The sequence below is a fragment of the Triplophysa rosa genome, linkage group LG23 (genome assembly GCF_024868665.1).
Source record: "Triplophysa rosa linkage group LG23, Trosa_1v2, whole genome shotgun sequence".
In the NCBI taxonomy this organism is placed as follows: domain Eukaryota; kingdom Metazoa; phylum Chordata; class Actinopteri; order Cypriniformes; family Nemacheilidae; genus Triplophysa; species Triplophysa rosa.
Genome location: NC_079912.1, coordinates 8,621,556 through 8,648,614, shown reverse-complemented (window position 1 = coordinate 8,648,614; position 27,059 = coordinate 8,621,556). Strand labels below are relative to the sequence as shown.

At 37.9% G+C, this 27,059-nt stretch overlaps 1 protein-coding gene across 4 annotated transcripts in view; it reads left to right on the top strand.

The window, feature by feature from the left end:
* pard3aa (par-3 family cell polarity regulator alpha, a) overlaps window positions 1-27,059 on the top strand; it is a 426,846-nt gene that overhangs the window by 197,454 nt on the left and 202,333 nt on the right. For all 4 annotated transcript variants that reach the window (XM_057322206.1, XM_057322207.1, XM_057322205.1 and 1 more), the window contains 4 exons: window positions 2,434-2,559; window positions 6,155-6,495; window positions 13,298-13,437; window positions 15,531-15,659. In XM_057322206.1, coding sequence (XP_057178189.1) covers window positions 2,434-2,559; window positions 6,155-6,495; window positions 13,298-13,437; window positions 15,531-15,659 — 736 coding nt within the window. The remainder of the gene's footprint in view (window positions 1-2,433; window positions 2,560-6,154; window positions 6,496-13,297; window positions 13,438-15,530; window positions 15,660-27,059) is intronic.

Below are 27,059 nucleotides of genomic sequence, written 5' to 3'. Positions count from 1 at the left end.
TCGGAGAGTGAGCTCTTAAAATGACCAACGTCTTCTCTCTGCCAACAGCTTGAGAAGTGTGTCTTGTAAAATCACACGCACACAGAATCGTGCGGAAACATGACTCCAGTAACAAGATTGCATCACATGATCGACGCTCACGGCAAACAAGCCGGGGTCTAATTGCTCAGCGTAAATGGATCCTGATTGCATTGTTATTCAATTAAAGACAGTGGATGAGAACAGGTGGTCTCCCTCTTGTTGGCCGTCACTCAAGCCAGGGATGATTCTAGATATGCTGAAGCCATTGAAAAAGTGGTGGCACATTTACTATAGATTGTTCAGTATATACTATGTGGTAACACTACAATACGGTTGTATTTGTTAACATGAATAAATGCATTAGCTAACATGAACTAACAAAGAACAATATAGTTTTCTCTGAAGACACAGTTATGTATATTATATTGCATTTCTGTGCAATAGATCCTCCAAAAAAATGATACACAGCATCTTTGAATTTGCACAGTATGCATGGTTGTGGAAAAGTGCTTTTTATGACATTTAAAATGTATCATTTTTAGTTATTTAATTATGTACTGTTCAGTAACTATAGAATCTCTAGAGTGTGACATCATATCCTGTTGCCCAATCTCGCATGCGTAAAGCCTAGTGTGACACTTTTTAAAGTAAATGAGTAACGATCCGCTACAGATTCTAGATCAGTAGAGTTTAGCTGATCCTCGTTCTTCCCCACAGCTGGTTTACATCAAGATTATGAAAACAAGTGTAAACTGTGTAATTATTCCACAAGACCACCAGCGACTCTCCACAAAACATAATCACATCTCTCTAACACACAATCTATATAATCTGTATGACCATCCGTTTCCGTAGATGATGTATTGAGCAGCGTGAAAGTCATTTGCAAGTAATATGTTCCTTAACAATACTCATAACTCTTATTCAAGACATGTTTTGCTGTCGGTGTACCCATTAAATGTATTTCACACAGTACACAAATACACCCATGCATGCTTTCTAAACCTTGTCATTTATTGTTTTACTATGGAAGTTGAAGTTTGGTGTTAAAAATCCTTGAAGCAACAGACTTAGTCCCAGCAGAGAGGGGGGAGAGACGTTGTAAGACCTATTTATATCTAAATCTCCCGCGCGCTTTTTAAACCCATCAAATGCGACGGTGCATTTCACATGATCGCATCTCAGGGTTTGTAGATTAGGGTTCTCACAAAACCACAGCAGGCCTGTGAGCACTGCCAAAAAATCCATATGGCCAAACCCAGCTTAAGTAAAAAAAAACTCTTTTCTGATGTGTTCAGTTAAAAGAGAGCTACTGGGAACAGTAAACTTTTTCAAAAGTGCAGGTTCAATAAACCGCCGGTGCATTCTTTTTTTACCCTTTTCTAGGTTCGATAAAGGTGAAATGAAGGGGTGTATCACTAACTTCAATCTCTGCTTTAATCCTCTTTCAGATGTGAAATATATATTCTGTACATAACTCTCTCTCTCTATCCAGAAGGATGCAGTGGAGACACAGTTTTGCTGTTTTGTGCTTTTAATATGGAGTTTGTAGTTATGCATAGTTTATAAAAGTTTACCATGGTAACAGTAATTTCAACTAAAATACTACGTGCATTTATGTATGTATTTATTTATTTTTAGTACAGTGCAATGTCTGTATTATTATTATTATTATTACATTTTATATTAATTATATTCTATTATTACTTTTCATATCATTTTTATGATACAAATAATAATCAATACTACTACTACTAATAATAATAATTATTATTATTATTACTATTATTATTATTATTATTAGTAGTGGTAGTAGTAGTCCTATTATAATATTGCTATTATTCGTATTATATGTATAATAATAAAAATATATGTATACTAATAATATATGAATACTATATGAATAATAATGAATACAATTCATAACAAAGCGCTATATATAAGTGCTATAAAAATAAAATTGAATTGAATATAATTTTATTAAAAAATAATAACAATAATAATAAATAAAAATAATACGAATAATTATTATAATTCTTATATTAATAATAATTTATTATACCATTTAAAGGAGATGCCAAATTAATTTATTGTGATTTTCGATAACTGTACTGTGGTATTTTGGCTATGAGTATTGTTACCATGGTTTCGTGGTTACCATTTGTATAGTTCTGTGATTTGCAGGGTTCTCTTATTTCTCAGAATATTCCTGAAACACCTTGCATTTTAAATTCATAGCTTTTAATTGCATTTGTGTCATTAAACTGAAGCTAGCTGTGTGTACTCCGTTAACTCACGGCTGGTTGAAGCTGTGCATGTGTCTCTGGCTCTGACAGTAATGTGTGGTGTAGCTGATCTGAACAGCGCTGTCACTGTGTCGAATGTCAGTAATATGTGCTGTGACTGTTCCAGGACGCTGGGTTTGTTAGTCAAGAGGCTGGAGAGGGGCGGAAAGGCAGAGCGCGAAGCTCTGTTCGAGGAGAACGACTGTATCGTCCGGATTAATAACGCAGACCTGCGCAACATCCGATTTGAACAGTAAGCCCCTCGCTGGAGGAGATGGAGGCACCATCTTGTTCTCCCGTCTCTTTCTCTCTTTTAGCTCCTGCCCTCTGTTTCTTCAATATATCTGTGATCCTTTCAACTTCTCTGTCCTTCTCACACTTTCATGAGCTGTCAGTCTTTCTCAGCGCTTAGAAAATCTCCTCAGTTATCAGTCTTCTCAGTGTTCTTTCATCTCATCTCTCAGACTAACAACAAAACGCCACTGTTCAAAGCTGGCAGAAGTTGCTGAATCGTAGCCGTAGAGGTTACTGAAAGGTTGAGTCACTGACATCGATCTTGTGTACTTTATTATAGACCATTTATCAAAACGTAAACAATACATGGTCCATTAGCAGTGTTTACAGTATCACTACACAAACGTTAGAACAAATTACAACCAATCGTTTAGCATTTAAACATTTAAAGCTGATTCCAGATGCAATATATCTGTCAAATTAAATTGAATGGTTTAATGTTTGTTTTGTTTTGTTTACATCTTACAAAATGGTCTGTACCTTTATTTCATCAGTGAAAATTATTTCCGAATAATATAATAATAATAAATTTAGGATAAAAAAAAACTTGGGCTAGTAATCCTTAATCCATATTAAGCCCATAGCAACCACCCACATCATCACCCTAGCAACATTTTGTATGGAAATCCATACAATGAACTTCAGCTAATATTAGCTCACACATCGCCTGTTGGATTTAAGACCTCTAGGAAAGCGACAACATGAGAACATCCTGTTTCCATCCACATTTACCATTAAGAGCTTCCTTTGGCCCTCGCTTGGACATCTCGGCCTGGTCCAGATGCTTTCAGAGGGCAAAGTGATAGAAAACTCAGCTGCAACAGGATAACGCCCACTTAAAGAGACAGAGCGAGCGAAACGCTGGACCAGCCCTACCACGGGGCACTGAAAGGGCACAGCTGTGGGATAAGTCAGAATCAAATCCAAAACCCATTTACATACATCATTCAGTCCGCTTACACAAGTTCAACAACACAAGTTAATTTCCCCAGCGTCCCGCAGCATTATTACATTTTAATTGCTTGCTGTCTTTTGTCTGCGATCCTTATATATCTGTTAATGTACACCACGACTCGAGTGCAAACACGCAAGTGCGTTAGGGTCACCAATTTTGCGGATTAAGAAATATAACCTTGTGTGTGACATGCATATCGGGTCAATAAAGCGATTGTAATACACGTTCAATATTACGGCCTTTTGTTCTTCCTATATTGCGGGCCCCGGGATGTTTGACTTGATGTTACGCTACGCTAGTCGTCCTCGAACTAGCTCGCGGCTTAAGCTTCCGAGCGCTTTGTGAAGTCAATTCACGAGAGAGTTACATTTTAATCTATGTCGATTTCAGGCGCACACATGAGCAGCCAGCTGCGGGAATTACCGAGATGAATACAGACCCATATTTTCTTTATCTACGCTCCTCCCGCTCCATCTCACGCGCACCCCGGTTCTTGATTGTGCTCCTTGTGGAGTTATAATTCATAATATTCTAATCTTATTGGATTGTTTGCATGGGTAAATATTTATCAGCGGTTGATCAAACGCAATGTAATGATGCGCTGATGGAGTCATTTATTATTCAATCAGACAGGGGGAGCCGCATGATTAGCCGCGTGTCACAGCTCGACACACACACGCAGACACACAGTTCACTCCGTTTTGCCAGTGGGTGGGGCTACATTTACATAAAAATAGATGGGCGTCCATAAAGTGAGACACTATTTGCTGTCTAGATACAGAGATTGATCTAATGAGGAGTTTATTGAGATGGAAACAGCTTGTCATTAAGTCCCTCTGATGGTTTCAGCAGTCTGATTTGAAAGAAACAAAGTGTTGCGACTTTTTTAATTATACTTTGTTCTAAAAATTGTTCTTGCGTTTGGATTAGGTTTCCCAGGTCAAACTATCTATATGCAAAATAGCCAAGTTAACCTGTAATCTCAAGATGCTCGTTTTATTTTTGTGTATTCTTTAAAGGAATAGTTTAGGCAGAAATGAAAGTTTGGCCATAATAACGAACTCACCTTAATGTTAGTTCAAGCCTGTTTGACAGGGAGGGTGTTCACTTTTTCTTTTTTCATGCGATGAAAGTGAATGGGCGCGGGGCTCTGTATATGTGACTTACCCATATATGATGCCATTAAGGTGACATTACGGTGATTCTTGTCCTGTTTCAGATCTTCATTGACAGTGTACCTTGTTTGACTCAGATTCATGAATTATGATCCAAAGGAAGATTTTCTGTGAACTTCAGTTCCTTTTTGGAGCCCTGTGTACCATTTACTAATTGTACATTGTATGTAAATAAACAGCATGATCATTCCGCAAAAGGCTTTCTTTCCATGCAAGATATACATTCCAGTAAGTTATTAAAACAACATTATTTAAGTAAATAATGGCAGAATTTGTATGTTATTAACTTAACTTCTCTTTTAACCATTTAACATCATATTCTACCACTCATTGCACACTGCATACAATGTCTACAATGATGGTATCACTTTAGGATAGGGACCAATTCTCACTATTAACAAGTTGCTAATTAGCTTGCATATTATTAGAATATTGGCTGTTTATTAGCGCTTATAAAGCATATATTCTGCATGACCATATTCTACATCCCTAATCCTACCCAATACCTAAACCTAACAACTATCTTACTAACTATTAATAAGCACCAAATTAAGAGTTTATTGTGGCAAAAGTCGTAGTTAATGGTTCGCTAATAGCAAGAATTGGACCTTAAAATAAAGCGTGACCATGATTTTTATTGCACAACAATATAAACATCATATTCATACCTGACTATATACAGTTTCAGCGGCAACAACATAAATAAACGTCATGTGGCCCAAACTTAACTTCCAGTAGACCTCCACAAAGAATCAAGAACGGTCGAGTAGTTTTAATATAATTTAATACAAGTAATATACAATAAAATATTAATATAAATTAAATATAAAATATATTGTTCATCAAAACACAGACTGGACCTTAACTTCGGGGCCAGGCGTGCATCCAATGATACATCTGTATCTAACAGAATTATTTTTTTTGTCATGAATATATCTTGTATATACGTGTAGTATTATTTCGTTTACAGTGGCGTTGTCTTCCATTTAGTACTGCTGGATGCTCATGAAAACAGATCCTGCTTCCTGCATCTAATACGTTTCAGTGCTTCCTCCCCAAGGCTTTGCGATTATGGAAATGGCAGATAATGTGAATTAACCTTGTTTCCAACTGTACCAGAACAATTAGCCAGCGATTAAGAAAGACAACCTTTTGACCCCTCCATGTGCTCTGGTTTTAACAATCCAGGTACTTACAATGAACCCGGGCTCTTACACCGTGTCTACACCGGACATAAGACAATAGAAAGCATTAGAAGCCATTATAATTTTTCATTTCATCCACACTGGATGCGGCTCGACGCGACAATCCCATTGAAATAAACAGTGTGTCTTGTCGCGCCGCGTCCGGTGTAGACACGGTGTTAAAGAGATATACTGACTTCTGATATACTTGTGTGTATGTGTGCAATGTTTTTTTTCCAGTGCCCAGAATTTGTTCAGACAAGCAATGCGTTCTCCACGTATCCTGTTCCACGTAGTCCCAGCGGTGAAGAAACCTCAATATGAGGTGCTGTCTCAGAATGAACTGGGCCTGCAGTCTGGTTCTGATCCTGGTGACAGAGGGAGTGTGGTGGGAGGAGCTATGGAGTACAGTCCAAGGAGGATGTCTGAAGCAGAATCGAACCTGGGGTATCCCACGTTACCGCACCTGGCAAGAAGGACCCCACCGGGGCCCATCCATCCCGCCAGGCCTACGAGCGCCGCCTCTTCTGTGGGTTTCTCCAAAAAGATAGGACGCAAGTTTAACGTGCTGCTGAGGAAAGGTACGGTTATTGTTAGTTAGTTAATTTAAACATTATTGTCCACCACACTGTGGAAATTTGTCTTTAGCTTCTCATAAAACACAATTACACACATAATACAGAAGAGAGGACAGTCCATCAATAAAAAAAAATCACAAGTAGTTGCCTTCCTTTCATTTAAGATTTTAACTGCTACAAAGGAATGCAAATTGGAATAACTAAAGAGAAATAAGTACATTTGGAAATGTCACAAATCTTTTTTATATATACATTTTTTATGTAGATGTCCCTATAATGGTCGATAACATACTGTATATCAGTCATCCTCAATTGGCGTACCGCGGGCCGGATCCGGACCTTTGCTTCGTTCCATCCGGACCGCGAGACAGCCTAATAAACCATTTCAAACATTTGACTATTTTGGTTGTTTAAATTGAACCGCGCGTCTACACAACAGAGAATCACATCACACGGGCTCTCAGGAAAATTTATGTACAATAATTGATCTTTTGCCGCTATATCTTTATCTAGCGCCAAACGCGCTTCATTTGAACCCTTTCCGCTCCGCGCGTGCTGCTTCTCTCCCACCAAAGACGCGCCGCATGAAGAGCAGCAGACACGTGCTTATTTCAACAACAGTAGTGCAGACACGCAGAGCAGGTTAATGGACACACAACAGTAAACAAAATGCAGCAAAAGTATTTGTATCTGTCAGTATGTTTGCTATATGTCTCCAACCTGTCGACCAGGTTTGTGATATTTTATGAACCATAACGTTTTTATCTACATTTCGCATTAGCATTATTGATCAGCATGTAAACATTTGTGACCCTGTGAAAACCAATTAAAATAAATCAAATTGATTATTAGATAACAAGCATCAAAGATTCATTTCAAGCATTAATTTCACTAAGATTTTGGTATTATTCAGTCAATATTGAAGATATTGTTATATTTTCACAGAATATCCTGCAGAGTGATTTTGTGAAGGACTTTTGCTGGGTTTTCACAAGCAGGGTCACATTTAGTAATGAACAACGTTCTAATTGGGAAATTATTTAAAGATAGAAGTAGTTCTGGTATGAATTGCATGGAAAGGCTAATTTAGTAAGTAACTTTGTTTTCTGTTTATGATGTGAGCATTTTAATTGTTATTACATTTGCTGTTTGCATGTTGTCAGTAGTTTTTTATTTACAAATATTAATTATCAGACTTCTATTAAGAGGGTATTCCCCTATAGCCACAGAACCTACAATACATACATACTGTGGATGTCAAAATATAAAATACTTTGTAAATGGCCTGATAAAAGATCATATCATTTTCAAAAAACATATCGTCCGGACCTCCGTTTGGAAGAAAACATAAAGACCGGACCTCTTGGAACTTTAATTGAATACCCCCGACATATATCTTATTTATTTATTTGCTTGTCTTCCTCTGAAGTTGGCTCTATTTTCTGCTGTTTTAATAGATGATGTTATCTGTTTAAATGCCAGTGTATCTTTCTCGCTGTAGCGACTAGCATTCTGTATGTAATGCAGTTAGCACTTCAAAGGAGTCTATTTGGAAGTGTGGATGCAGCTCTTCCTCTCAGACTCGCACACGGGTCCAAATCCCATTCGTTCTGCACGGCAGCTGCATCTCAGCATTTCACACTGCAGGAGAACTAGAAATGTCTATCAGAGATTCGACAAACACACCCAAACAGACACACGCGTTCATGCATAAACCAAAACACATGCCAAAGTGCTTGAAAGATCTGGTAGTGCTTAGGCAGCAATGCCTATGATCTCCACCAGAGACACGTTCTGAGGGAAAAATTGTGCCACGAATGTCGAACTGCAAAACTTGTCTGTTTGTTTAATCTAAATTCCCTCCCCTTTTCTTAGCGTGCCCTTATTTTAGCAATGCTTTTTCTACGAAAGAGCAAGAAAATGAGCTTTCCCTGTTGAAATAAACAGCATATGCAGGGTTAGGTATGTTTTGATGCTGGTTTGACCAGCTTAAACCAGCACATGTCCATCTTAACCCAGCACAAACCAGTATCAAAACATACCAAACCAGCATATGCTGGTTTTTTCTACAGGGCTGCTAGCGGCCTTGATGTTTTTTCTTCTGTTAGCTTGCTGAGGGTCAATCAAAGACCTGATTAAAACCTGGCAACAAATGGGCCGGGCTTCAGAGCGGTGTGAAATATGAAATATTTAGTGTGTTGCCACAGTAGTCTGTAATTGAAAAGAGAACCGCAGATGACAAAGGGAGATTCGAGTCGGACACGCAGGCGTTTCACAGGCTAGAGTGCCTATTGAGTGTCACTTATGTGCAAAGTGCATTTGTAAAATTTTTTACATATTTTATATTTGAAAAATCCATCCGGACACATCTGATATAATATTTTCAGCTGAGACTTTTACTTTAATCTAGTTATGCGGACCTGAAATGCTTCTCACGGTGCGGGTCTGACTTTGTGTGATCTCTGCAAACACTTGCTGAGGAGCGGACACCACCTCTACACTATCAGATCATCTTCATCGTTTCTTTCTGTGAGAGAGAGAGAAACAGGAAATGAACAATCACAGGGCAAAGTGCCCGCTAGCTGGTCTGGCCCTGATGTAGAAGATGTCGAATGCTGTAGCGCTGGCACGAGCGTTTGACTGAGCTGCGGGGAATTCAGAGAGAGAACGTTGAGGACGTGTTCCTGGCTAAATGCAGCATGCTCTGTGGGAGCTTTCAACTTTTACCACCTCATGCTCTGACAAACACCAATAGGCTCGCTCTTCGCCCAGAGGTTCACCTGGAAGCTGATGTGTTTACAAAAGATCGTTTCGTCCTGTTTCTATCCAGTGATGGAATTGTTAACCTTTATGTATAGGGTTTCTTAAAAGTCGGTTTAGTCTGCCAAAGCATTGCCTCCTGCAATGGATTTCCTTTGCCAGCTTTAGGAGTTTCATCCTGGCACCGGCAAAAATATTTTGAGAATTGTGAATTTTATTTGTATTATTATTTTTGTTGTTGTTGTCAAATGTTGTAACATAGTTATAAAATCATTGACAAAATCTTCCAATAGAACAAGACAAAGAAAATACATTTATAGATTTGTTTTTCCTCAATTGAAATCTTTATGTGCAACACTGCTTAAGCGATAAATCATGATTCAAGGATGTTTAATGTTACAAAAAAAGACAGAAAAACATGTTTTTGAGTTTCTTTTCGCCACTGGAGCTTCACTCAGCAGTTCCTCCATTAGTCCATTCATCTTTTTTGTTATGAAAATCTTAAAATAGTATTTTGAGAGGCCGTCCTCTCTCATTACTCCTCTCTCCCTGATAAATTAATGGATTGACTGGAACATTTTCTTCATTTTCAGCTCAATCTGTAATTTTCAGTTCTGCCGTACACTGGCTTCATGTGTTTTTTTTTTTTAAGATTCAAGACTTTGGCACAGCTAGAGAGAGTATTTTTTATGATCTTCCTCTCATCTGAAACCTTAAATGGAGAGCTAGCCCCATCCGTGATTCATTACTATGAGGCTATTAGGCTTCCATCTCTGTAATTACTTGATTGTAAGCAATTAACAACTGAATGTTCAGCTGGCCGAAACTTTGATTTGAGTAATTATCCTGTAGGAGGCATCAGGTGGCGTTTTGATATCCTCGCAGGCTTATTATTGACTCTGGCTGTGGTTCCTCTGGCTCTGGTCGTACGTCTTGGAACATTTAGCCCAGCACTATAACAAACAAAAACCATTTAGAGAAGAGCTCAGTCACTGACCCTTAAACCAAGAACAGTGGGTCATACTGCGGCAGTCTTGTTCTTTCACTTTAGTAGAAGTTATGTAAATTATAGTGAGTTTTCATTTTATAATTACTGCTCTGTAATCAAATCTAATCCAATTGTAGTCTAATTTTGTTGATATTGCAAACAGAAATGAGAAGTTTATTGATCACATGCTTTCTCAGCTGTAATACTAGTAATATCCTAGTATACACATCTGTGATCATACTGCATGCCTTTACTCATTGGTTTTTATTTAATTGAAGCATCATGTATACCACGCAACCCTATGTATATATAAAACAACCCAAAGGTCATTTGTTTAAGCAGCTTATTACAACTGAGATATTATAGTTTTGTTTTTCGTATTATTGTAGTTTTATTGCTCTTTAAAAACTGTTAAAATCAACAACACAATCTGTTATCTTTTAACACATCTCAGTGTCTTGTTCATTCAAAATATTACACGCTCACACACATTGTGTCATTTTAAGACATTATGTGTCATTTGTATCGATAGTAAGTTAAACAAAATAAAAGGGACAACACACTTTAACACTTTTTGTATGAGGCTACTTTTAACTTAACGTGTGTGTTACTACCAATTTACAGTCAACATCAAAATGACACGTAATGTGTGTAAGAGTGTTATATTTTGAGTTATTTTTATATTTTTCATGGTTTCATTTTTAGCAATTTTGTTATTTGCGTTTGCGTTTGTTTATTTTTTAGATCAGTTTATAGGATTTTTCAGATTTATAAGATTATTTGGTTTTTATTTCAGTTGTAGTTTCAGTGTAGTTTTTAGTTGATTTATTTATTGATTTTAAGTTAATAATTCAGTTTATTGCTGAGGCAACTTTTCCATTCTAGTTTAGTTTTTTTAAGATTTATTTTTGGCTTTTTGCCTTTATTTGTACAGTAACAGTGAAAGGACAGGAAGCAGAGGGGGTGGGATCAGGAAAGGACCACGAGCCGGGACTGGAACTCAGGTCGCCCGGATCGCAACAGCGCCAAAATGTCAAAGCACTACCCACAAGGCTATCGGCTCTCTATGTTTTCACCAAAAAATTTACATACATTAAGCCCCGGTTTCACAGACAAGGCTTAAAACTAGTCCCAGACTAAAATTAATTTTGATCTATCTTAAGTGAAAATAACTTGCCCGGACATATCTTAAAATATGTCAGTGCCATTGTTTTGTCTCAAGATGCATTTGAATAAAAGCGACTTAAATAGCCTAAATTAACTAAGACATAGTCCTGGCTCATGAAACCGGGCCTAAATGTTTTAATAGTTTAAGTTTTAGTAAACTTGAATTTGGACATACGATAGCTGCCGTAAGAAAAGGACAACGATGTGTGTGTGTGTCATAAAATGACTATTATATTGAGCATCACTACCAATCAAATGTGGGTTTGTTGTCGAGCAATGTGTGGACTTTTTACATGGTCCCTTGTCCACCTTTTTTTCAATATTAAATTAGCAAAATTTTAAAAGGGCAGACCCCTTTTAAAGTTATTTACAGTGGATTAAAAGTAGACATTTTATTATTATGTTTGTGGGATTGAACACATGACATTGACACTGCTATCACAATACTCTACACATTGAGCAACAGGAATCTCACAGATCAAACTCCACAAATGCATTAAGACAAAAGTTTTTGTGGCACTGGGGTGCTAATTTAGTAAATCCTATTTGTCATATTTTACGGAAGTGACAAATGACCTATACTACAAAATGTATCTTTAAACAAAAACATGCATCTCCACCTATCAGTCTTTATGTCTCACCCATTCTCTCTTCTTCTCCCATCACAGCCCTGGTTGGATGATAAGGTCAATCTTACTGATCTTTCTGTATCGGCCATTATTCTTTCCTCTCCAGTTCTCGTGCATCTGCCTATTCGTATTCATTTGCTACTCCCAAAAAGGTCATTTTGTGGACAGGGAGCAAATTGCTGCGCATACCGTATGTCTGAGCCCCTAACTAAATTTACCAGGATTTAGTAACGTCTGTGGCAAGCTGTAAAGCTCAATTTGCCTGATTCATGTGCACATCAAGACCTTTCAAAGCCAGAGTTTAGACCTCCTGTCAATAAGGCAAGACGAGTCGCTTCAGCCTGCAGTCGTGCAGACCTGGCATGGCAACCCAAGCACGTAATGTTACTGTCCCGCTACATTTGTAAAGCGTGTGCCGGGTCTAAATTTAAAATCACGGGGTGGTTATGCCGTGCACACAGATGGGCTCCAAACATTCAATTAGGGTTGCCTGTGTTGCCATATGCTTGGGTTTCTCCTGTGTAATTTATATTTGCGCATACAGTCGTGGAACACGCTTCTTTCCTCCGTCCCGCTAAAAGACGTAAAAATATCCCGTCTGAGGCGATCAGATTAGTTATTAGATACAGTAGGCTTAGGCAGGGCCGTAATTTTAGTGCGGGCGATGTGACAGGGTCAAATATAGAAAGAAATATATTGTGGGCACATTTGTGCCATTAAAGGTTCAGTGTATGAAATTCAGCGGCATCTAGTGGTGAGGTTGTGAATTGCAACCAGCGGCTCACTCCACCCCTCCCTTTCACAGTACTACAGTGGCTGACACAGGACTAAGATTTCATCACGTTTTCTCTTCTTTGTTGAAGGAGATAACATTTAGGAAACACAGTTTGTCCGTTTAGGGCTACTGTAGAAACAACATGGTGAATTCCATGCAAGGGGACCCGTGGTGTATGTAGCTAGAAATAGCTCATTCTAAGGTAATAAAAAACATTACGCTTCATTAGGTAAGATCTTTATACACCTCTGAACACATAGTTATGCATATTACATTGCATTTCTGTCAATAGATCCTACAAAAGATTACGCATTTGACCTTTAACTTATGTGTGCGATTCCTTTTGTTTAATAACACAATATACAACAACACTAACAGGGGCTGCTATTCACTTCTAGTCAATTCCCGACGGACTGTCGACATTGAAATGTTTAGTCTATGTTGAGTCCATTCATGCTTGTATTGTTTGTTATTTTTGCTCTATAGGTCCCGAGGGGCTGGGTTTTAGTATCACTTCCAGAGACGTCCCAATTGGCAGTTCCGCCCCCATATATGTGAAAAATATTCTCCCCCGTGGAGCCGCCATCCAGGACGGACGTCTGAAAGCCGGAGACCGGCTGCTAGAGGTGAGAAAATGTGAGAGGGGTTTAGCTGCAGCCGATGGGGCGAGTGGAGCTCAACTCTCGAACAGGAAATAAGTCACCTCCACTCAATAATAAAGAAGGGGCAAAATGGCGCCGCTGAGCTCTCCGAAGTTCGAACTTTAACTTGGGTATTATCTCAGCATCCCTACACTAGGTGCAGACTGACGCTGTCTTAACGTGCAATGCAAGCACAACGCATATGGCTTCCGTGAAATTACGCAGAAAGGATGAATTAACACGATGGATTTATATATTTTTGACGATCAATATTGATGTCTCGCCAATGTTAGTTGATGTTGCGTGAATTTCTTTAAAATACAGGTTTAGAAAATCTGATTTTTTTATATAATCCACCAAAGTACTGAAAACCCTGATGTTACACCCCCCGGTACCGTAGGTGGCGATATACACCTAAACATGTTGGTTGCGACCCGCCATTAAAAGGAAAGAAGAAGAAGGAGAAGAACATTCGTTGATCGTTATTTACCGTTACTTGCAGTTGATGTGTTTTATAAATAGTTTGTGTTTTTTACTCAAAACAATTCAAACTTAATTTGTGGAAATTATTCAACATTTTACTGTGGTTGTTTTGTATGTTATTTTGCTTTAAATATAAAATTCCTAAATTATTTGTGTTCACATTTTTTATTTTCACATTTAAATTTATTTGATGTTTCATTTATTGTTCACTGCTAACTGTTATAATGTTTACTTTCTAAATACAAACCTGAAAGCAATGTCTGGATTTAGTAATATGAAATGTATTTAATAACATTTAAACAATAATTTTGTAGTATTAAAACATTAGTACAAAGTATTTATTGACATTAAAACAGCGTCGTTTCATAAATTACTTCCGGGTTGAGGTCAGATTTAGGTGACGTGGAGCTCCACTCGCCCCATCAGCGGCAGCCAGCCCCTATTGGAAAATGTGGATGCCTTGTGACATCACGCAGTTTTAACTTCCTATTCGCAGCTTCCTGTCACACTGCAACTTCCTGCAGAGACATTTCATCATCAAATAACGTTTTCATTGTTTTAATGAACTACAACAAACATCTTGCTTTCCTTGTGTCCTGCAGTGGTGCCAACACCTCTTTGTTTTCTGCAGGATTTCCGTCTTGAGTTCATTCTGCGTAGTCTATTGCAGGCAAGCTTCCATTGTCTGACTCGCTCTCTCCTGTGAGAAGCACTTGCCTTTTTAGCTTCTGAGAGTAAATAATAATAACACGGAGAGTGGATGAAAAAGCAAAAAATAACTATAGCTGATGGCTGATTTACAGTGGCAGCCAATCAACAATGGCCATTTCATTTCGAAATGGAACAGGACACCTGCAAGCTCTCATGCCAGATGCGACCGTGGAGCCAGAACGTCATCCATTTGGTTTAACAAACCCTGATTCATCATTTTAATGGAGCCGAGGCCTTTCAGAGTGTTGTCGGTTCACCCCGGGCCTTTATGTTGCCATAGAAATATAACAGATGGGTACTTCCTGTTGTCATGGTCGCAGTAATTTGAGGGCAATGAATAGTAAGGTATAATTGTGTATAATTACATAAAATATATTTTATTTAGCCTTCTTTTAGTCTGGGTTTATTACAGTTCGTTTAGTGCAGGTGCTCTGCAGAGTGCTCTGAATACAGCGGTCACAAAAAATATACCTACAAATACAATAGATGAGAGAGACATTCAAGATGGGTCGTGTGTCGCTTCAGGACAGACTGAAAGAGACAGTTCACCCAAAAATGAAATTCTTTCATCATTTATTCACCCTCATATCATTTCAAAGCTGTGTGACTTTCTTTCTTATACAGAACACAAAAGATATTTTAAAGAATGTTGGTAACCAAACAACATTGACCTTTGTATGAACAAAAAACCATTGAGACATTTCTTGAAATATCTTCTTTTGTGTTCCACAGAGAAAAGAGTCAGATACAGGTTTTAAACAACACGAGGGTGAATAAATGATGTGAGAATTAACATTTTTGGATGAGTTATTCCTTTAAGTGTATAAATATTTTATTAGTGCTACATGATGATTAAAATTATTTTTTTCATTGCATGCATGTAGGTCAACAGAGTGGATCTAAATGGAAAGACTCAGGAAGAGGTTGTGTCCCTGTTGCGCTCGACCCCCATGGGTGGCACTGTAGGTCTGCTCATCGTCAGGCAAGAGGATGCTTTTCTGCCCCGTGAAGTAGTGAGTCTCTCTCTCTCTCTCTCTCTCTCTCTCTCTCTCTCACACACAAGCCTCACACAAACACAGTAAATGTGCAACCTTTCTAAAATGCCTTAACAATGGCCACTATAAAACAGTTTCTCGATATCACACAGAGTTCATATAGCACCATGAAATGGCCTCTTTTCCCGCCTCAGGTCTATTTAGGTCACATGTGTGCCATAGAGGCAGCTGCCACCCGTTTCAATAAAAAAAAGACTCATTATAGAGTCATTTTTATTTTCATACTAGACAGTTTAGAAGTGAAAATTACCTTCAGAGACTGCATTTCCATATCATGGAGGTTTTTTCGTGGTTACAAAAATGTTATAAAGATGACTAATTTATTCTAGTGGTTGTTTTACTAGCCTGTTTTTTGGTTTTCTTCTTTTATTTTTCTTCTTGACAATAGACATATAAGGACCAAAACATTTAAAATTATGCTTTTAGATATTGTCACTGTGCTTCTGAAACCTTGTATGTCCAAAATCGCTGTTTTTCAGGAAATGGAGAAAACACTGTAGTTTTTTAATGATGAAATACTGTGTTGTCAAAGTTGACAAGCACTATTTAAAACATGTTTATTGTTAAGATATTTGCAAAACCCATTGACAAACATAAAGGGTGACTAATAATAATGATTTTTGACAAAAAAATAAAAAAATGCGGAGATACAAGGTTTTAGAAGGACAGCAGCGATATGCAAGCTCAATTTAATGCTTTATTGGGTTTTGAAATCTGTCAGAACACAATTTAGAAGTCCAAACGTCTCAGTTGGGCCTAGCTGTAGTGCTTTGAACATTGAGTTGTGCATGCCAATGTGGCTAAAACCATTTTTTTCACGAATTTAAAATACCATATTTGAAGTTCTCATCCAAGCAAATCGACCTGCACACATTTCATGGCTGACTACTCTGTGAAGGCTTGGAAAACATGATTCTGGATGCGAGTTCAAACGCAGTTTGATTGATTTCGGTCTTATTTCGTAGCGAACGCAAGACTTCTCCATCCCACATAAGTGGGCGGAGATGAGGTTCGGCTTCCCCGTTCCAGCTCAGGCAAGATTTGATTAAAGACGCCATCATGAAGACACATATTCACAAACTCACCATCTCTCGTCGGCTCTCACCCTTCTCTGAAATCTGGGTGGAAAGAGCTCGAGAGAGGAAAGAGATAAAGCCTTGAACGCTTCATTACTCTTATTGTCACATTAACATTCAGGAGGCTTTGACTTTTCGCCGCACCCTGTTCAGGCATTAAAAGATCTCAATAATCCATACAAGTATGTTCATAAAAATCCGATTACAAAAGCATCACTCCACAGCTGACAGTTATTGCAAATAAAGTGGAGCGAGAGAGGACAGAGGTGGGTTATTGATGCTGTTTTGTTGGTGTGTGTGTGTGAGAGAGAGAATGCGGTTGTTTAATAAGCCGAGATGAGGATGATGATGTGGGAATGTTGTCATGTGAGCCAATCGCGGCGTGACACCATTAACGCATCATCTGTGAAGAGCTAAATCAAAAGACTGAGTGACACACCAATGAAGCCATCCCTCAGCCACAGGTTACAGTCTAATAAATCAACACGGCCGAGTACGAGAACACCACTTATGCTTTATGGCGTTTAATGATGGGACATAATTAAAATCACATTACTTTAATGACTGTATGTAAGGTAGTGAGAGAGCTTTTATAAAGAGAAGAATTTCATTTGTGGATCTCATTTAAGACATTTGTTGATTGTCGTTTAGGACATACAGTAATATACAACAGATTGTGGTATATTATGAAAACAGTTATGGCTAAATGTCAGTGTTAGCGTTGGCATGCGGCAAAATGATGATATATTGTGCAATACAGCATGACCACAAATGCAAAATAAAGTGATGTTCACCCAAAAATGTAAATTCTGTCATTTATTCACCCTCATGTCATTTCAAACCTGTATAAGACACTTTCTTTAATAGAAAATATGTTAAGAAATGTCTCAATAGTTTTGTGTCCGTACAATGGAAGTCAATGTTGTTTGGTTATCAACATTCTTCAAAATATTTTCTTTTTTTGTTCTGCAGATTAAAAAAGTCATAGAGGTTTGAAAGAAAGAATTTTCATTTTTGGATGAGCTGTCCCTTTAAAGACTAATAACTAATGTAAAAAAGCGAGTGATGCTAACAGCTAGAATGCTAAAGATCGCATTTGTTGTCATTTATCGGCACTCATATGATTAACCTTCCAGGCATCAAGGGAAATGCAGATATTTCCTGATAGCGTAATCGCGCTAACGTGGAGGCTGGCAGAGGCAGTGACTTATTGATAGGGGCGTCAGCTTTAACCTTTGCTCACAGCCGAAGTCCGTTCCCGAGGGAAGAGCAGAAAAATGAGCTTTGATGCCCCCGGTTGGCCCTCGCCCTTTTGAGGAAAAGAGAAAGAGAATCGAAAGCAAGAGGCGGCACCATGGGGAGGTTCAGGGAGCTCCAAAGATGCTGTTGTGGTGGAATCGATTAAGCGCTATCCTTGGGGTGCTCTGGAGTGTGGCTGAGGGGATGCTGTTAGTTTAGTTCTCTTATACTTGAGGTCATGTGGCATTCAAAGTGGTTTTCATGGTCATTGTCATGTATTACGCATAAGATTTCTGATCTTTAAACAACTATTTGTTTTGGTGTTGCTACTTCTGACAGCTGAAATAAAAACACCAACTGAAAGGGACAGTTCACCCAAAAATGAAAATTCTGTCATCATTTACTCACCCATTTTTTTGTTGTTTTGTGTCCATACAATAGAAGTGGATGGGTGCCGCCGCTGTTCGGTTACCAACATTCTTCAAAATATCTTCTTTTGTGTTCTGCAGAAGAAAGAGAGTCAATGAAAACAGAATTTTCATTTTTGGGTGACCTATCAGTTAGAAATATTCTATCAGGCCAGATGACTAAGAAAATACACCAACCACAGTTTTTTTTATTTTAATTATAACATTTAATTAATTTCTTTATTATTTTATCACTTTATTATGCTATTTTATTTGAGTCAATATTATTACAATTTTATTATAATTATTTAATTGAATTATTATTAAATACATTATTAATCATTATTAATTCATTTATTTAATATATTATTTTGACCAATATAATTTGCCGCCCACAATACAAGATTAATAGCCAAGACTGAGTAATATGCAGATGTTCTCAATTATATATTTTGCATTTATTTAATTTATACGTCTTGACTTTTATTACAATAAAAGTAAGCCTATTTAGATTTGAGCTTGCAATTCTTTGATTCAATTTCAATTTTGCCATTTGTAATCTGGAACAGGGCCATTAAAGGCTCTATGCAACATCTTGCAATCTTCCATCTGACTTTAAACAGGATATTTCTATTGGCACCGGAAGAGAATCCTACATGCAAACCAACCATTTCAGTTTACTGAGAAATGCAACAGAAACGAGAGATGAAGAGAGGGTGAAAGAAGGATGTCAGAAGAGCATAGATGGATAGTCAAGGCACGAGTTAAAGAATAAGAGAAATGATGGAAGTGGGAAGATCCGGGTGGAGAGGTCGCGGCAGGAGACAGATGGGCCTGAAGATGGAGAGAATGATGAAGATGTGATAGGCATCTCAGGGTGCCATCACAGAACCACCGCTGAGAAGAAGAATGAACAAAGCAAACTGACCACAGCGGCCAGGGACCAGACGTGCTTTGCCGTTTTGTGGCAAGACGCAGACTTGCAAACACACTCCAGGACCGACACTCCTCTGCTGAATTATTCATGTCAGAAACACAATTACCCACCACACTAATGTGGCCAGCGGCGACGCGAGGGCATTAAAACAACACAACACACACACAAGCAATTCCGCCGTGTAAACAAAAAGCCCACCTCGCGGCTGTCTGGCCGGCGTTGGGCGTAAATTATCGTCGCTTTTGATCTCCCGGCGCGAGCGCTCTGAAGTCGTGTGCGTTTGAGACAGCTGCTAAGCCACAGTGACAAGCAGAGATTGTATATCACCTCCTCTCCGGTAGAGTAAATAACTCATTGTGAAGTCTTCAGGAGCAGAAACAAAAGGACAAAAATGAGGAAGATTTACCTCCGGCAGTTTGACTGAAGATGAAGCTGTGTTGATGGACATAAGCAAGTTGCAAGCAAGTTTTTGGACCTGTTGAGGCTAATGGGTAGGAATGTGCTTGAAAATGCATCACGGGAGCGATTTATAATGGCAAACGACAAATACTTGACTTGCAAATGGAACTCTTGACTTCCACTGGAATTTGTTGTAGTGTCATAACTGGGACAGTCTTCACTTTTAAAACTACAAACGCACAACTAAATCTGCATTTGCAATTTGAGTCGAGTTGGACTATTGAAACATCTTTGTGTTCCATAACGTTCTGGCTCAAATTCTTTGGAAATAATCTCATGAATGACAATGAGCGTATTTGTATTCTGGAGATACAATTGGAGATCTCTCCAAGTTGGAGTTGATGTTCCCAACTATTGTCTTCTTCAAACATTCAAAACGCACCTCTTCAATGCTCCTGGCAGCAACTTTTCGATGCGAAACCTCACAGCCCCGAGCGGATGACAGGGTGTACGTGAACGTCATTTGAGCTGAGCGCTGAACAGTAATTAAACACTACATTAAATTCCTCTTCATGACCAGTTCAGACTTTTCATGGATCCATTAGAGGCTGAATCTGCCAAGCTAAGAGAATCTTAATTGCGCAATTAATTTGAACGCTGATGTCTACTGACAGTTGGATTTATGGTGTCTATTGAGGCCAGATCCAGACAAATCTGTGACAGGTTCTATTTTAATAACCGCTGATGAGTTGGCTCGATATCCCGTGACGCCCATTTTGCCAGTCATCTTCAAAATATGCAGTGCTTTATTTCGTGACAGATAGATGCAGAACTTGCCCTTGTCCCTTTCGTTCCAGTGTCTCGTGTCTTTTTTTAAAGCCCAGATGGTTTGGAATGATTTCGTGAATGTTAAATGGTTAGGAATTGACAAAAACAATCCAACTTTTGTTTTGTTTTCCACGCCATTGCTTCGGACCTTTGAAAGTGCTGTTCTCAAATGGTCACAATTATTTACAGCAGATAATATCTCAGTTTCTAAGAATGACTTTGTATACGGTGCACACCCACTTTGTCTTTCCCAGAGCCAACAGAAAGGTCCGGACTCGACATTTGTTGCCCCAGGCATCCATATTTGTTTTGAATCTGTTCACTGGATGTTGGAAACTTAAGATGAACTCATTGAGGGACAAAACAAATCAAATCAGTTTGTAACTTGAACACTGGAGATTTGGTGGTAACTTGGAGATTGCTGAAAGTTTTGATGGGAATTGTTGAGAGAGCTGTTTTGTAGGCACGGGCATGTTGGAAATAAGTCTGTTCATATAACAGAAGTGCCTGTGATTGCCAGAGAGCTGTAGCAATCATTCATAACATTTATACAGAGAAAGCTCGAGCATGTTTGAAATGACAAATCTAACTGTAGTCTTAAAATTCTGTGTATGCATTAAATAGCTGTATAACCTACAGGATTAGGTCAAAATGTACTGTATATAATATCATTTAAATCTATACAGTTGAATCATATTATTATACATATTTGAAGAATTCAGATACAAAACCTTCTAAAAGCCACCTCTGTCAAATATGAGATTAGGATTTTGAGTGAATGCTCCCCACATGCAGTATTAGTTACTTAAATAATTTTGCTTCAAAACCTGCTAAATACCCCACTCTGCCTGCTCTGAAATATCTGTTAATGCTGAAAGTAAAATCGAATTTCAACGAAAATTCGTCTGACGGATTTGGAGGGTTTTGCATTTCAACTATTAATTTTTCATAGTTTTAACATATTTTAACAGAGTTAATGCTAAAAACGCTAAATGTTAAAAATGCTAAATGCTTAATAAATCTGTTGTATCTGTGAACAAGTGACTACCTTTCTGCCAAATTCCGAATTAAAAATATTGTTTTTTATTTGCATTTGATTGCAGAAAATTGAAACAGACAAACTGGTCAAAATAACAAAATGATGCAATGTTTGCAGATCTGTTTTGTAGATGTATTTCTATAATCATTTATCCCCCAAACACAGAGGATGCCTACCCGACGAACCCAGTGAAACCTCCGACCTCCTTTCCTCTATTCATATTCTTGACTGCTTCCCTTGTCATGCATAAGGCGTGGGAAATGTCCTATTGGGCAATTCAACTGTGCTGAAATAGTGGGATTATAACACCTAGTCCTATTAAGCGAATCATTCTGCAAAGAAAACAAGTTCATAGAAATGTTTAAACAACATGATACTATTTTTATGTATTTTAGGATCAGTTCAAAAAGAAACAGATTTCACATGTCTTTGCAAGGTTATTTTAGTTTACTAAAATTAAAACTTTCAAAACGTGCCTGTTCATTGAAATCAAATAAAATATTGACCTAACATTTTTGGGAAAAACTTAAGTTTAAAGCAGTAAAATTATAATAATAAACTAAAACTAAACTAAAACTAAAATAAAAATGTGTTAATCTTATATAGCAACATTAAAAATAAACCAATAAATGATAGAATTATAAAATGACAAAAGCATATACCAAAATTGCTAAAACTAACTAAAATTAACCCAAAAATAAAAGCTAATTTAAAATTTAAAACTAAATTATAACTTTATCGTTATAGTGTGAACGTCCGTTAAAGCTGGGTATATCTCTCTCTGTTTACTATTACAATAATTAAAAAGCTATTTTTTCATATTAATCACCAAAGTTCTACTACGCCAGGTTTGTGGGACTGGTTTGTTTGTCGGACAAAATGGCGGTCAGTCACGGGGGCACATAAATTCTGCGTTATGATTGATCAGATTGCTTGTCAATCAAACTGCTTGCGAAGGGTCAATTGGAATGCACAATAAAAAAACATGATTTTTGACATCTCATTTAGGAAATGAACTCTTCAAATATACACACAACCAGTTTGTTTTTGTGAATTCTTTATAATGTCATTTAGTGTGACAATAATTTTGCATATTGCCTAGCCTATTGTTGAATATAAAACACTTTAGTATTAAAAAACTGTTTAGATCTTAGACATGGTAGGGTATAGAGTCTGTATTGTAGAGTCATTGTATTGCTGCATTATTGATTGAGGGTTTTCGCAAGTGTCCTGTATGTTGTAGGCCTATACACAGTTCGGGACAGATTTGCAGTGATTTTAAACCCGTTTTGGAGAGAGATGTGTTGATTGCAGACCATCTTTTTGTCCTGATTGAAGAAGAGTTTTAACCATAATCACAGGAGGCAGGGGCAGGAGGGCACCTCGGTTGATTAAGATAATTACCCCCTTTCTTATTTAACGGGTGTGTCTGCGGTTTTGTCCCAAATTATAGCCTGCGTGTTTCATCTGTCATAACTCTGACCACAGTCCGTCCGTATTCCACCGCCCCAACCAAACCCTCGCAGACAAATTAATATCCAGACCTTTAGAGAAAACTTTTCAGTTAAAGGGGTCATGTGGCACGAACACGTGTTTTTATGTGTCTTTGGTGTGTTATAAGTTGCCCATGCATATATAGACACGTAAAAATATTAAAGTGTCGGAACAAAAGATGCATTCTATCTAAAAGCGAATGCTCACCCAGACCTGCCTGAAACACCTCGTGTAGCCACACACCCACAAATCTACGGCAGTTCGTGGTATGATTTGACTAAGACCGCCCAAATGTATACTCAAGTAAGGTGGGCGTACCTGTCAGTACAATTGCTTCAGAACCTGATGTTCCAAATATGTTAAGAGGCGTTACATTTCCGTCACACGCTTGCAGTATTCGACCAATCACTATGCACTGGTTAACTGGCCAATCATAGCACACCTCGCTTTTCAGAGTGATGAGCTTTGTAAAAAATCCACGTGTTTCAGAGAGGCGGAGCAAAGAGGAGATACAAACATGCACGGTATGTGGAAAATACAGTGTTTTTTAACCTTAAATCGTGTATACACATTGCATTACATCTAAAACAAACCATAATATTTGTTTTAGCCGTGTCATATGACCCCTTTAACATCCGGTGGCTGCAGCCATGAAGAAGTACATTTTTATCCGGGGCAAAGCGTCTGTAATGTAATTATCAGTTATGCCTTCGTACAATGAGGTAATACTGCACAACATCTGCTTACAATGTGTAAAAATGAGACCTCCAGTCATACCGTTGTCCTTCCTGGCAGCTGTTAGGCAGAGTGTTTCATCTGAGATGTCGTGACGGCAAAATGGGCTCAGTACCATGGGAAAAAGAGTCGTATCTGAGCCAAGATAGCTATCAGGATCTATTTGTAACTTGGCAGTCTTGCGTCCTTTTTTTTTGCAGCGAATGAATTATCATATTCACTGGGACCTTGACTCCTTCACACCTGCCTGGAAAATGTGGTACTGTTTTTATTCAATGAGAACAACTATTGAAGTCTACTGGAGTCTTTAACAGGATTTGTATAGGATTTGACATAAGTAACAGCAAAACACAGTCAACATACTTAATTTAATTACTTTTTGTGAGTCTCAAGTGAAATAAATAATCTTCTTGAATTTAAAACCTACTTCCCAAGCTACGTATTAATACTTAAATACGCTTTGTTCACATAAATATATAATATCATAATTCACCCTCATGTCATTTTTCACCTGTATGACTTTTTTTCTATGGAACACAAAAAAAGATATTTTGAGAAATGTGGTTTTGTGTCCATGCAATGGAAGTCGATGGGAGTTAATGATGTTTGGTTAATTCAAAATATCTTCTTCTGTGAATATCTTTTTTTTCTGATGAAGAAAGAAAGTCACACAGAATTGAGTGTGAGAAAATGCTAACATTTTTATTTTGGGTGAAAAATAAACTTTTTTCTATTCAAATAACCAATGTGACATATTTTGTAACTTAAATAGTATTTCCAAATGCTCAAATGCAATCGTAAATGTTGAAATACAGCAAATTCAGCAGTGATTCACATGTCGAGTTGTTCTCATAAACGCTGCGCTTGCAACAGCAGGTCAGAAAGCTCCAAAACGGCAAATGTGACATCCATTATGGCACATCCCAGTCTCTTCTTCCTTCAGTGCCCATATGTTTTTTGGATACTCAATTGTCAAGTGATGCACTCTCTCTCTTTTTAAAGCACTAAGCCCGGCATCCCCACTGTGAAAATTACCTCAGCGTCTCCATTAGCCAGACTGGCACGCTTAAGTTCAATTGCTTGTTCAAAACCATTTTACTCCCCTGAAATCGTTGCCTTGTTTTCTCCCCTTTTTCTCTCCATTGCTTTACCATTTTACCTCAGAATTTGCAGATGAGCGGTCATAGCGCTTTCATTGGCCGCGTTTAAATGCGCCACACTCCAAATTAGCAGACCCAAGACGAACTGCCATATTCAAAGCTAATGTTGGAAAGTGCACCGGAAGACAATAGCATTCTGCTAGCTTATTTCATGTTGTTGTTGTTATTGTCACCAAACGCTTTGGAGTTGCCACCTGTTTTTGTTTAGCACTTTTATTCTTCAGCTGTGACAGCAATTAGCCTGGCTGCTCATACGAAGCGGACAGTGTTATACTGCTGTACGAGGATGATAAACAAGCTAGTTTAGAGCTGTTTTTTTATCGGGACAGGCAGGGCTTCTAGAGAGCATGTGGTGTAGTCAGGCACAGTTAGATCTCAACCGCGCTGTTGGTCTTGTAGATTGTGCGTTCTCATGGATAACAGTGCGGATAAAATGTTAGAAAATAATGTTGATGTAAGATTTTCAAATAATTGTGTTTTCTGGGGTCTTGTAGAGCAATCACGGGAAAAATCTAGATGGGCCAGATCTACAGTCGACAGACCTACGGGCAATATCATGCAAATGTCAACCTTAAGATAAAAAGTCTTTACTAAAGTTTTTCACCATACTGATAGGCCAAGATGTCAATATTTGGTGGTTTAAATACCCATGTGACGTCTCAAAGATTTTTTTAAAGCATAGTTTTCCATAGTCAGGTAAATGAATTGTCACATCCATAACAGAATTGTCACATGCGCAACAATTGTCACGGTCCATAAATAGGCACATTAAAATAAAATTATTAATGAACTATTTGGTGGTCTATGAAGAGTCATCCCTTCTCCAGTTGTTGATCATTATGCTTCTGGTTTGTGCATTTTAATTCACAGAAATCCTACACAGTATGTCGTCTCTCAAAAACGTGCATACTTTTTTGTCACATCCATAACACATGAATGTTTCTCGCTTTTGAAGTAGAAAACTTGTGCACAGACTGACATCTTTCTGATGTCTGGCCACTATAATCAGGAGTTTAGTAAAATATAAACAAATCAATTAATATATTGGTAATAAATTCATTCTCTGAGAACTTATATTTCAAGTTTTGACTGAAAATGTCACATCCATAACTACCCATAAATTATGTATTGCATTTCTTTTTATTATTACTGGATTACCCATAAACTATTTATGATCTTTTCCTGATAAAAGAGAAACATTGAAGTTTACATAAATGACATTGTGTCTAACAAAGGAAGCGGCCAAGAGCATCACTGCATATGAGCTGCGCAACTCAACACATCATTTTAAAAAATATATAATAAAGTTATTTCAACTTTTGTAGTCAAATTGTTTACATCATGCAAGCGCATCTTTACCTTTATTTGAAAGGACAGATTGATAAGAATTGATGGAAACCAGGAAAATAATTATTCTAAAAATAATACAACATCATTAGATTGTAAGACAGTGCATGAGACATGCTCTCTCAAGTTGTTTCTAACACATTTTCCCTCAGTTTCTTTGTGCGTTTACTGCCGTTGGAAATTTCTTATATGTATGCACGAGGTGTTATTTTCATGTCACCTGTGCTTTAGGATGTGTGACATTCTCTCTCTCCTCACTTCCCTTCTGTGCTTAAAAAGTCTCATCTAATCTCTTCCTCTTTCTCGGCTCTTTGGGTCTAATTGTACCTGAAAGAGTTGAATGTGCATTGGTTGGAGGTGTTTAATATGCAGTCTTTATCAGAAGGTGGTGGGCCACAGAAACGCATGCGAGAAAAGTCACGTTACTGTACTAATTATGCACGGGCCTTCTTCACAATTACATCCTTGACTGATTTCTTTTAGCCTCTTAAATTCATTTCCAGTGACCTTTATGTCTTTCTTGCCACATCTGGGCGAGAAAGTTTCAACAGTGCTAATTGTTTCAAACCAGAAGAGCAAAATTTACATTTGCAAATGTGCCTTTCTTTCTCACTCACTCTCTGTCTCTCATTCATTTATCCACTCACTCTCTCTCTCTCTCTCTCTCTCTCTCTCTCTCTCTCTCTCTCTCTCTCTC